This window comes from Xenopus tropicalis, chromosome 6, assembly GCF_000004195.4.
Source record: "Xenopus tropicalis strain Nigerian chromosome 6, UCB_Xtro_10.0, whole genome shotgun sequence".
In the NCBI taxonomy this organism is placed as follows: Eukaryota; Metazoa; Chordata; class Amphibia; order Anura; family Pipidae; genus Xenopus; species Xenopus tropicalis.
The window spans coordinates 17,697,325-17,710,835 of NC_030682.2; the positions used below are offsets into that span (position 1 = coordinate 17,697,325).

Below are 13,511 nucleotides of genomic sequence, written 5' to 3' on the forward strand. Positions count from 1 at the left end.
CTGTATGTGTCTGTTTGTGCTAATACATAGTACATTACAATGCAGGTTTAATTCACAGGATAAAAAATACAACAATACATAAACATAAATATCTTACCACCACCCCCCCCCCCCTTAGGCTCACAGAGTGGTGCAGCCCCTTCATAACGTTGTACCACTATGATGGGATTGGGACAATGATGCATTAATCAGGGATTGGCTGATCGCCATATCATTCAAGGCAAACCCCATCTTGATTCCCTAATTTGTAAAGCCAAACCAGGCAGCTCTTACAAAATCAGGGGTGTCCATATCAAAACCCAGTGTCGCACTGCGCCAACTGGACACCGGTGGGCCCCGGCGGCCCAGACCCAACCCTTGCCAGCACTCCCCCTGCCCGAGCGTTTCTCCCCTGGCACATTAAACTTACGTGCGCTCAGGGGAGGACGTCGGTGGGGGACCCTGCGGGGGGTTTCATGGCGGGGTGGATTAGGGGACGCGGCCAGCGGGGGCACCTCTAGGGCCCCTGGGGCAGGAGCACCCCCCAGTCCAACCCTGTCAAAACCAGACAAGTGGCAACCCCTATGTGCAACACCCACTATGGAAAGCAGAGAGACTTTAAACAATAGAGTCTGGGGGGTGGGGAATGGTTTTTACAAACACAAATAGACAATCATGGTTTCCTTTCAATTTGTGCAGAACGGATTTAATTGGTGCTGGGATGATGGGTTCTGGGCTATGACACGCCCACAACTGGGCCACTGACACATCAATCAGTGCAGAGTCTCCATATCTGAAACCTGGGCGGGCAGTTAAAAACAGGACAGAAACCCAATAGAAATAGTTTGCCTATCTATAACCATGGAAATGAGGGACTCTTGTGTTCCAGATGTCCGTGTAACTATGGTGTAACTATGGCAGAAGGCAGATATCCTCCATTGCCAATCATAACACAAAAGCTGCCACAAAAGCCAAATTTAAAGTAAAAAATAACATATATGCTCCATGTGCCCATACGTTATGTGCTATAGGCCTGTGTGCCTTGCTGATACGTCACTAACCACATTAGAGTGGCTTGAAGCTGCAGTTACAGACTGTTACTATCCTTTATGGCGCCCTTGTAGCACTTACAAAAATAACATTTACCTTGTGGTATTTACTGTATATAACATAATATTTGTGTTGGGGGTTTATGCTTTCTTCTTTTCCCTGGAACATTGTATCTAGAGCAGAGCAGAAGGGTGCGGCTGTAACACATACATGGGAATTTCATGTGAACCAATCAGTGCAGAGACCAGTACAGTAACAGACCAGCCCTCTGTAAGTCGATTTTAAAGGACAACTATCACTATGACAAAAAAAAAATCCACTGAGCTGCAATTGATGCTTAATTCAGACTAATATGTTTTCTATATTTTTCTTATAGTTTTTGAGCTATAAATGGTTTGAGAGTGCTACCTTAAACAACTCAGCCAAATTGCACATTGCTGACTCCTTCTGGAATCAGCCAATCAGAGCCAGGGAAATCTGGCAGTGACTCACAGCAGGGGTGTGCTGGTCACAGTCAGGAAAATGTTAGCTTGAGAAACGTGTTAGGTATATAAAGTCTGTCTCTTCTCCCATCTTGTCTCTGGCATTCCTGCGCCCTCTGTACCTGTCGGCACCTATGAAACATCACTTACACACAGCACCTTTACAGGGGCCCGCCCTATCACCTGCCTTGACCTGCTTCATCAGAAAAAAAAAATGAGTAGTTTCCGTTTATTGGCCCCTAATATAATTCCTGCAGGGAAACAGCAACAATGAGACATAGAAAGTTGTAGAAGGTCACTGAGTGCAAGCACCATTGCCAAAATTATACTTACATTTAGGATGAACTTTCCCTTAAGGAGTGGGGGTATTTCCCTACCAAGGTGGATGCTTACCTGGTGCATTAGTCTTCATTTCCAAATCTATATTCTTTATTCAGATTTGATGTATTACACTGTGTGGGGATCTTGCTCATTAGTCAGTGTCCCATTGGAGCTTTAAGGAAAACTACACCCCCAGAATGAATACTTAACCAATATATAGTTTATATCATATTAAGTGACCTATTAAAGAATCTCGCCAAACTGGAATATATATATCAGTAAATATTGCCCTTTTGCATCTTTTCTCCTTGGCCACCATTTTTTGATAGGTTGTGTGCTCGCTCAGAGATCAGCTGACAGGAAATAATGCAGCTCTAACTGTAACAGGAAGTAGTGTGGGAGCAAAAGACAGAACTCTGTCCATTCATTGGCTGATGGGGCCTAGCATGTGCGTGCCTTGGCTTGTTTGTGTGCGCTGTATGATCCCAGGGGGCGGCCCTTACTTCTTAAAATGGCAGTTTTCTATTTAGGATTACCCAATGGCACATGCTACTAAAAAAAGTATATTTTTATAAAAATGTTATTTAGATGAAGCAGGAAGTTAAAGGCAACCTGTCAACCTAAGAGAATTCCAAATTATTTTCTATTGTGTTTGTCAAGCAACATACATTTCACTTACACTATATAAATAATATAAATCCTGTTTCGTTCAGTCTTGGAATTACACAATCACAGCAAACAGGCAGGCACCATTTTGTGGGCACTGTTGTTGTAAGCTTTGTATCACCCCAAAATGTGCCAGAATGGGGGAGCTGATGCACATGTCCATGCACGGGATACACAATTAGATGGTGAGGAGTGAGCGGGAAAGTGAGTGCAGAATGGAAAGTGAAAGTTATTGTCTGCCTAGGCATAGAGGCGGGGCAGGCAATATATGATTGACAGATTCGATTTTTATTGCCTTTATAATGGGTATGGATGTGTTAAATAAAAAATGATTTTGGGTTTCATGTTTAATTTGGAAAGGACTTTTATTATACAGCTTTATATGTCTGGGTCCCCTTTAACATATGAGCTGTTTTATGCAATATATTTTTATAGAGGCCAAAGTTGTTCGGGGGTATAGTTTTCCTTTAAATCAGTGCTGTCCAACTTCTGTTGTACCGAGGGCCGGAATTTTTCCGACCTACGTGGTGGAGGGCCGATAATGGAAGCCAGTTTTGACCACTCCCCTTTTTGAAACCGCACCCACTTGAAACCACACCCATGTTATAACATGACCATACCCATATTAATGGTTGTAGTACAGCAAAAACTGCCATACTCTGCCTTCCCTACCCTGCCTGTGTGTGCCATACTCTGCCTGCCCTACCCTGCCTATGTGTGCCATACTCTGCCTTCCCTACCCTGCCTCTGTTTGCCATACTCTGCCTGCCCTACCCTGCCTGTATGTGCCATACTCTGCCTGCCCTAACCTGCCTGTGTGTGCCATACTCTGCCTTCCCTACCCTGCCTGTGTGTGCCATACTCTGCCTTCCCTACCCTGCCTGTGTGTGCCATACTCTGCCTTCCCTACCCTGCCTGTGTGTGCCATACTCTGCCTTCCCTACCCTGCCTGTGTGCCATACTTTCACTGTGTGTGCCATTCTTGGCTAGTTTGTGCCATACTTGGCCTGTGTGTGCCATACTCTGCCTGCCCTACCCTGCCTGTGTGTGCCATACTCTGCCTTCCCTACCCTGCCTGCGTGTGCCATACTTTCACTGTGTTTGCCATTCTTGGCTGGTTTGTGCCATACTTGGCCTGTGTGTGCCATACTCTGCCTGTGTGTGCCATACTCTGCCTGTGTGTGCCATACTCTGCCTGTGTGTGCCATACTCTGCCTTCCCTACCCTGCCTGTGTGGCACAGGCAGCCTACAGTGACACAATGCTGGCACTGCTCCTACAGTCTGCACAATAACTATATATTAAAAAACTTTTTAATTGCAGTACCACCTCAGTATATGTTCTTTTTGTAGTATGCAGGGATTATTTGTGGGTTTCTACTGCTCCTGAGGTGTGAACAGGGGAACAATGGGGGTGATTACAGCCTGAGCCTGAGGTGTGAACACTGCAGGGGGTGAACAATGCAGAGATTAAAAGGTGTGAACAACACAGGGGATTACATATTTAAACAATACAGGGGGATTACAGCCTGAATCTGAGGTGAGAACCATGCAGGGGGCCAGTTAATCTCAGTACTGATACTATTTAAAGCTTACACAAGAGTAAGCCATCAAAGCAGCCAGACAGGTGGGGGGCCACACAGAGGGGGGTCGCGGGCCACATGCGGCCCGCGGGCCGCCAGTTGGACAGCACTGCTTTAAATCATTGATAGAGAGCATCATGGGATTTGCAGTTTTTGCAGGAGGAGATCTGTTTCACCCATACACCTAGTCAAGCAGTGTTTGAAATGATATTTTCTTTCATTGTGAGTATACGATCCCTGCGAGCACCATATGCATCAATAAAGTCTGCTGCATCTGTTTTGCTCTGGTGTCCATCCAAAAGAAGTAAAACATTTTAACCAAAACTCTTACTTATCGTGAGTCCCCTCCCCCTCCCCCCACCAAATACATGTGGTACATTCCTCGGCCACTGGCCCAGTATTCTCGCTAACGTGCCATAATAAGCCCCTTGTGGCGGAACTGCTGTTTCACGATGCTCGCTTTAAACATGGCATTCATCTCAGCCCTAGGACAGTTACCATGGTAACCCAGGCTTCCCATCCACGTGACACATCCTCAGATCATAGAGATTTATGAATCACACTGTGAGGCCTTGATCACTTCAGTATTAGAAATTAACCCTTCCAGAAGAAAAACATAATCTTTCCATTACTGTGTGTTTATAAAGCGCCTAACTATTCTATAGCAATGTGGTACATTTCAGTGTGGATAAGTGCCACCCTCAGAGTGGGCAGTAACCCGTGGCAACCAATGAGATTTGTGCATTCATTGTTCTACCTGCCTCTGGCTGAAAGTTGTTAGTCAAAATTTGCCCAGAGAGCAACCATGACTTCTCTGAGAAGTCATCTTTTCCATAGGCTCTAATAAAATGGCGGCCTCTGCTGGCCACATTCGCCTGAGCAATGGTAGAATGCTGACTACTGTCACTTTTTACCCCATTGTCCTACATTGTTAGGCCACTGTAGGATTTTAAGCCGTTAATGAGATTATTTAGCAGAGCAACTTGAATAAGAAAGCTAAGCAAGGCACAGGAAAGTTCTCCACAGCAGTGTTAAAATAGGTAATAAAATGAAAGCTGTATGTATGTATAATAGCAAATACTGGCAGCTTTGCACACTAAGCACAACTTGTATAGGTTATTATCAGTAAGTTATTATCAGTGTAGAACCTTTTATACAGCAGTTGGTGTTTTAATGCTACTGCCACTTCCTTATGATGCTGCTTTGTTCGGTATCGTCTGATCTGCCCTATGATCCTGCCTGGGGGTAAATACAGAGAGTGGGAGGGAAAAATGTGCCTTTGGCTTTTGTCAAACTCTACTCTGCTGCATATGTATAATGAGTCCATGTACAGCACCTCCTTGCATTATAACACAGCTGTATCACATACAACTCACACTATCTGTATCTCTCTAAGGCTATAGGTGGCCACACACGTGGCGATTTCCGATTGTACAATCGGCCAGTAACCGTTCAGGGCTGAAACGGCAGATAAGGAGGTAGAAACAATAGGATTTCTGCCGATTCAGAGCTGAAGGCAGATTCCTGCTTCCTGCGATATCGGTCGACTCGCCGACTTGCCATACACGCACCGAATATCGTACGAAACGAGGTTTTGTATGATATCATCGGTGCGTGTATGGCCAGCTTTAGTCGTATTTTAATGGTCAGGCAGGCATCAGAATAGCACTCAATAGTAAGAAATCCAAGTCCGGCTTGGGACTCCTCCAGTTACATGGGAGTAAGAGAAACAATAGGTTACCTGAAAGCAGTTCTAATGTGTAGCGCTGGCTCCTTCTGAAAGCTCAGACGCACACTTTACTGCTGCGCTGCAAGTTGGAGTGATATCCCCCCCAGCAGTCGATCAGCAGAACAATTGGAAAGGGAGCAAGATAGCAGCTCCCGGTAGGTATCAGAATAGCACTCAATAGTAAGAAATCCAAGTCCGGCTTGGGACTCCTCCAGTTACATGGGAGTAGGAGAAACAATAGGTTAGCTGAAAGCAGTTTTAATGTGTAGCGCTGGCTGAAAGCTCAGACTCAGGCACAATGCACTGAGATGGCGCCTACACACCTATGTTACAGCTAAAAAAAAGTACACCATAAAAATCATGACAGTATTCCTTTAACTACAACTGCCAGCATGCTTCCGCTCACTTGGGAAGTCAGGGGGTGGGGGCTGTAACTGCAGAATATTGTGTGTAAGATAGGGCAAGATGGTGCCAGGGGTAGGGCATATAACTGTGGAACAGTGTGTATGGTAAGGCAAGAGGGTGTTGGGAGAAACCATAGAATAGTTTTCATATTAGGGTATGATGGGATTGGGAGTAGGAGCTATAAAGGGCTGATAAAAGCTGCTCACTTAGCCCCACCATACTGTGCCAGCAGCTCATTGGCCTGTGTATGGGATCCTCCTGATCTGGCCATCCCATTATACAGATATCTATTAGGTTTTAGAATTGGGCAGTTAAACCCAGGGGCCAAATTATTGCATAAAAAAAGATCCACACAAGTTAATGTCTGGGGAAGAGGCTGCACTGATAGATTTGATAGAAACAGTATGAGCGGCGGGTATACAGTTCCATGGCGAGGGCACTTTGGGTTCCTTGCGTTGGGCACAACCCTATCAGCTGACACGGTGCCAGAAGGAAACCTGAGCGGGCTAATTGCTGAGAGCGCTGCTACAGTGGCAATAAATAGCCACAACATAAACACTGAGCTGAGAGCTGCGACGTGCCTGAATAAAATGTTCCGATCCCTGATAAGAAAGAGGCAGCGTGGGAACAGCCGACTCCTAAATACAGAATAATCCTACAGCTTTAAAGGGGAAATTCACCTTACAATGACCTAGCAGTATAATGAATGCAGCAATATTTTAAAACAAACTTGCAACTGACCCCTAGGGGTTTCTGAATTATTCAGCAGCCAGACATTTGCTTGAATGCTTTAATGGTTGCATCTCTTTTTCCTTATGCCTCCAGGTGTTGCAGACGAAGCAGCATTGGTGGAAGAGTGTGGGCGCCGGGGACAGAATGCGCTACCGTTTCAGCCCTCCAGCAGCAGCAGTGCCAGAACCTCCAAACCCCACCGGCCCGCAGGCCCTCCCAGACACGGCCACAGTTACAAAAGCGACGACGATGAGGAGGAACCAGAGAGGATGAGGGGTACAAGCAACTGGGAGCCCCCCTTTTACTCTGCAGGTGTGCACAATGAAGGCTCCAGTGAGGCTGGCGTGTCCGTCAGGCAGTCCAGCAAGTGTACGACCCTTAAAAAAAAGGGCTGTTGTGTCCTGACATAGGGATAGACTATACACACACACAGTGTAATAAATGTGAACAGTACCATAGGTGCCAAGCAGTTCTTTAGCAATGGTCCATGTCGACTAGGGTCCCCCTCTTAGCACTCCTTAATCACCACTTTATCCAGGGATTTATTAATGTCAGGGTCATCACCAGTGTCGGAGCTTAGTGATATAATTTCTATCACTAAAACTTGTATATTATAATAAATAAAGTACCTCGGAGGTCACCTCGGAGTTCCATGACCTGTATAAAAGCACTTGGCCTTTGGCCTTGTGCTTTTATATGGTCATGGGACTCCTCAGTGACTTCTAATATCCCTAGATTTTACAATAGGGGGTACTTTATTCACTACATATACTTTTATACTGTAAATGATTCAGTATAATGTCTCCTTACAAAAGATATTCACCTTAGAGTTACTGTTAGTACAACATACAGTGTTATTCCAAGGCAAACTGCAAGTGGGCTTTGTTCTTTTATCCTTTGCCATTCTTTGAAATAATTTCACATTGTTTTTTGCTATAGCTCTGCGGTTTAGGAATTTAAATGGGTTTTTCCAGTTGCTAACCAGGCAGCGGTTTGAATGGGAGACAGAAAAAAGAATAGGAGATAAACTGATTATCTATTATATGGCAATTAAGCAATAGAGTTTAGTGCCGCCCTTGGGGCCCCCACAACCCCTGCAGGGACCCTTCAGCATCGGGGGAGATGAGTGGACCAAGGGAGCTCTGGCGGTAATCGGGTCTGGGCCGTCAGAGTCCACTGGGTTTTTTCCCGGTGCCCCTCCGGCCTAGTCCGACCCTGATAAAGTTACATCTTAGATCAAAGGAGTGGATAGGGGTTAATTTTAGATCAAAGCTATAGATCTGGTCAAATTTCTGATGAAGTTGAGGCAACAGGAAAAAGCCACGTATTAGAAGACCCTTAGGGTAAGGCCCACAAGGCAGATTGTCAACCTGCATATAAGCGTGGCCTGACAACCCTCTTGAAAAATCTTCTGATTGTGCCGGCACAAGGGTGGATTCAGTGCTTTGGGTGCAGGCACAATGAGAAGATTTTTCAAGCGTACAGTTGGATTGTCAGCCCACGCTGAGACCCTTAGATGAGACTAAGGTGATATATCATTAGAGAGATATTGTTTAGTCTTTATTATAATGTATAGGCCAGGCTAAACCCTGCTATATTTATACTGCAATTGCACTGGCTTTTACTCTGCCACTGTCCTTGGCAATGGGCACTACTGATTTCTTCTAAATGGACCCGCGGGTACGTGAGAGCGCACTGTCTTTTTGTGTTTTGGTATGCCGACTGCCTAATTACACCTTACACCATGAATATATTTATATTTAATGTTCTAGCCCACTAAAATACTAACCTGACTTCCACCACGGCCCCATCAGGCCTGCCAGTACTAAATCCCAGTCATTATCCCTGCATGGCGTACTGTAATCCTTTGTGCTGCCATAACATAATATCAAACAAGGACTGTATGGCGAGTGTTTGGTTCCACCGTAACTCCTTGCTAATGGCACAGTCAATAATGTGAGATACAGTGAATTAAGCTGAACACAGGCATGTCAGTAAATATAAATAAATATAGTCTTTACACTGAATCTTACTTTAAACAAAACACAATTGGGGTATGTAATTAAACAGCACTAAGTTTGCCCAGGTACAGTAACCCCTAGCAACCAATTAGCACATCTTATTGGTTGCTATGAGTTACTGTTACTGGGCAAGCTTTAGTGCCTTTTATTACATATGGGGGATAATTCAGTAAAGACTGTTCCCTTGGTGATGTCCTATTAAATATAATACAGTATGAGCCCATGCCTTATTGTACACACAGTGACGTTATTTGGAGCAGCCTCAGTTAATTCAGAGACACTGGATTAAATTGTTCTTGTTATTTATTAAAGGAGGCTTAGCCTAAAAATGAATATGGCTAGAATTGCTGTATTTTATATGCAGATATTTATAAAGCGCTACTAAGATACGCAGCACTGTACAATTTTACAATATAGAGAAGTACAGGAGACAGGAAAAGTAATATTAAGTAAATAAATAAAAATGAGGGATTAGAGCTACATTGTAAAAGACACACTAGTAAATGTCCCTGTCCCATAGAGCTTACAATCTAGGTGGGTAGACAAAATACAGGCACAAAGAGGAGGGCAAAGTGTACACAGGTTTGGGCATTAACCCTTAAGATCCAGGACTGGGCAGGTAGTGTTTTAGTTCTTCTGAAGGGGTTCTGAGAGTGCTCCCTACTAAGGAATTCAGGGATAGAAATCCAAGGGGAGCGAGATAGAAAGGTTTAACATGAGAGATGTCAGGGGGTGCGGATGGTATAGGAAAGATTATGGCTCTAAGAGGAGCAGAGAATACGGCGAGGAACGTATGGGGAGACAGGTGAAGAAATATAGTGAGGAGTATAGGGCTTTGTATGTTAGCAGAGGGGTTTGTCTGCTATCCCTGCTTAAGGACATGAACTTTCCACACTGCTTAAGGTCCACTGACCTTTCCAAACTGCTTTCTGGTATTGCAGAGTTGCCATGGCCTTCTGTGTTCCATTTGGAGCCCTGAGACCTGTGGCTAGCCCCTTGAGTACTGCATGGACTGAGTTTGTCAGTGCTCTATCCAAGAGGGACCTGTGGGGCAAGACATATGGCATCACTACCCATCCCCTAGTATACACACAAGTTAGGAAACAGCAGGAGAGGCAGGACACAAAAGGGACCCCCCGTCTTTACCGTCATACATCAATAGAAAGTTAAATAATTAAATAATTGTCGCAAGTATTGCAGTTCGTTGACAGAATTGCCATAAAACTGTCTAGTAGCATGTATTTTTTTTTTTTCCTCATTGGCCATGTTTTCCCAGGACACAAAGAAGGGAGCAAGAGAAAGAAGCAGAAGCAAAGAGAAGAATACAAGAAAAAGAAGTCTTCCAAACCAATCTACTAACGTGGACATGGGAGGCCTTAGATCCTTACACCAGAGAGCACCGTATTCTATGGGCGTAACTTTGACACCATTTTTGTTTTGCTTAGATACATTTTTTGGAACGTAGTCAACAACTAGGGACTTAAACTTGTTCTATGTAAATTCTCACCAGTGACCTTCCTTCTGTAGACTGAAGGCAAATCCTGTAGATAAAGGAAAGAGCTGCTCTTCTCTCCTTTTAGGTGATGGCTTCATGGGATATAGGGTAGATTCCTGAGTTGATTTGTGTTGTGCCTTGGAAGCTCAAGGGGTTTCTTTTTTTTTTTTCTTTTTTTCTTGTGATTGCACTAGTACCCTTTCCAGTATTTAAAACAAGCTCTTTTACTATCACACATCATCATTTTAGGCACTGGTTTAATTTAACTGATCTATTATTGTTACCAATGCTTGTAACTTACAGGACTTCTTGTAGAAAGTTGTGTTCCTTACCCTAGCTTGTGCCCATCACAGCACCAAATTGGCTAGGCTCCTTAATCTTGTTAGGGGTGCTGGTTTAAATTAACTCATCTGTTACTCACCCCTGTGGTTATTAAACTTATAGGGCTTTTTGTGGAACGTTGTATTCCTTGCACCAGTGGGTGCCCATTGCTGTGCCATAGTGGCTAGCTTTCTTAATCTTTATAGGCCCTGATTAAAGTCTACTCAGTTGTTACTCATCCCTGTTCCTATAACTTACAGGGATTCTCATGGAATGCTGTATTCCTTACACCAGTGGGTGCCCATTGCTGTGCCATAGTGGCTAGCTTTCTTAATCTTTATAGGCCCTGATTAAAGTCTACTCAGTTGTTACTCATCCCTGTTGCTATAACTTACAGGGATTCTCATGGAATGCTGTATTCCTTACACCAGTGGGTGCCCATTGCTGTGCCATAGTGGCTAGCTTTCTTAATCTTTATAGGCCCTGATTACAGTTAACTAATCTGTTCCTCCTCCCTGTTCCTATAACTTACAGGGATGACAAACCCCTTTATAACTCACATGTATTGATGTAAAATGTTTAATGCTATATATTTTTCTTCAATTTTGCACCTAAGCAATTGTTTCAAACCAATGTTTTCTAATGTATAAAATTGACGGCTGTGACTGAATGGGCCTACTTTGCTCCTCTGATTTCGTTACCTGCACTAGAGGCAACTGCTATTATTTCTCAGCTAGAGGTGTAGCCGGCTGTGTGTATACCAATTATGTTCTTTTTTTTAATTATTATTTTTAAATGAACCATGTTTGTACAGCTTATCACTTCTGTGTCAGAGGCTTGCTAAAAGTGGATCATTGTACTGATGTTTGCTGTTTCTGTCTAGCATTAAAAGAAGAATATACCCAGGGCTTCCAGTTTGTAGTATAGCATTCAGTTGCATGGATTGTTCTTTCTCCGCATAGTTACATTTGTACATATGAATTGAATCCCCCATTGCCTGCACTGGCGAGGATAACATGAAAAATCTCCATAGCTGCACTGACCATAGTGGCCATAAATAGATGGTGCTTTTTCCAAATATCATGGCTCAATTTATATGTAGGGGGCTCTTTGTGTTAGGGCTTTAGAGTCACTCCTCTTTTCAACAATATTCTCATCATGCTTTACCCCTACCCAGTGTCTGGCTTTAGTGCATTCTGCCTGGGGCAAGGAGCTTACACTAGGGGATAAGTATAAAGGTGCCCATACACTATAAGATCCGCTCGCTTGGCGATGTCGCCAAGCGAGCTGATCTTCACCCGATATCCCCACCTACGGGTGGGCGATATCAGGTAGCAAGCTGCTTTAAAAAAAAATAATCCGATTGTTTGGCCCCAGGGCCAAACAATCGGATTACATTTGAGCTTATGGGGCAGTCGGTTCGGGGACCGCATCAACGAGCCGATGCGGTCCCCAATCCGACCGGATTTTCTAACCTGGCCGATCGAGATCTGGCCAATTTCAGGCCAGATATCGGTCGGCCAGGCAGCTCTGTTCTGCCCATACACGGGCCGATTAGCTGCCGAATCGGTCCAAGGGACCGATATCGGCAGCTATAGTCGGCCCGTGTATGGGCACCTTAAGTCACAATTCTGGGGATGAGCATAAGTCACAATTCGATGAGGGGACAAGGGGTGTAGTGGTAAAATGGGATGGGTAACTTAAAGGGGTGGTTTACCTTCATGGTAACTTTTAGTATGTTATAGAGTAGCGATCCCCAACCAGAGGCTCAGGGGCAACATGTTGCTCCCCAACCCTTGGATGTTGTTCCCAGTGGCCTCAAAGTAGGTGCCATTTTTAAATTTCTGGCTTGGGGGCAAGTTTTGGAAGCCCAGAGACACAGTTTTACCCCAAGCAGAGCCTCCTGCAGACCACATGGGGCTACCACATAGCCAATCCCAGGACTTATTTGGCATCCCCAAAGAACTTCTTCATGCTTGTGTGGCTCCCCAACACTTACTTGTGAGTGTGGCTCACAAGTAGAAAGGTTGGGGATCACTGTTATAGAGTGTCCTTTTTGATCAACTTTGCGAATGGTATTCATTATTTATTTTGCATAGTTTTTTAAATATTTGCCTTCCGTTTCCAGCTTTCAAATGGGGGTCACTGACCCCAGCAGCAAAAACCTATTGCTCTTTCAATGTTATTATTACTACTTTTTCCTTATCTTTCTATTCAGTCCCTCTCCTATTAATATTGATAGTTACATAGTTACATTGGGTTGAAAAAAGACCAGAGTCCATCAATTTCAACCCTTCCAAGTAAACCCAGCACACACAACCTATACTTACCAATCTATACACTCACATACATAAACTATAAATACAACCACTAATACTAACTGTAGATATTAGTATCACAATAGCCTTGGATACTCTGCTTGTTCAAGAACTCATCCAGGCTCCTCTTATAGGCATTAACAGAATCTGCTATTCAAGTCTCCCATTTAAACCACTGCTTGGTTACTACACTAGCAACCAGAAAGCTGCTAAACTGAAGCTGATGAACATAAAGCTAAATAACTGAAAAACCACAAAAAATTAAAAAATGAAGACCATTTGCAAATTGTCTCTCAATATCAGTGCCTACATGCAGGATCGGACTGGGGGGTGCCGGGCCCACTGGGACTTCTGCCTCAAGGGCCCCTGCACCCTTCGATGGTCCCTGTCGCCTTCTCACCCCCTTTCCCC

The 13,511-nt window shown here is 44.2% G+C and overlaps 1 protein-coding gene across 2 annotated transcripts in view; it reads left to right on the top strand.

Annotated features, from left to right (window-relative positions):
- The window catches only part of dnajb6 (DnaJ heat shock protein family (Hsp40) member B6), a 49,490-nt gene extending 37,799 nt beyond the window's left edge, over positions 1-11,691 (top strand). The window contains exons 9-10 of one of the 2 annotated variants that reach the window (XM_012964424.3): positions 7,039-7,257; positions 10,243-11,691. In XM_012964424.3, the coding sequence (XP_012819878.1) occupies positions 7,039-7,257; positions 10,243-10,325 (302 nt within the window). In that variant the 3' untranslated portion in view covers positions 10,326-11,691. Of the gene's footprint in view, positions 1-7,038; positions 7,404-10,242 lie in introns of those variants that run through there. The other variant, XM_012964423.1, reaches the window with a different exon arrangement.
- The last annotated feature ends 1,820 nt before the right edge of the window (positions 11,692-13,511 follow it).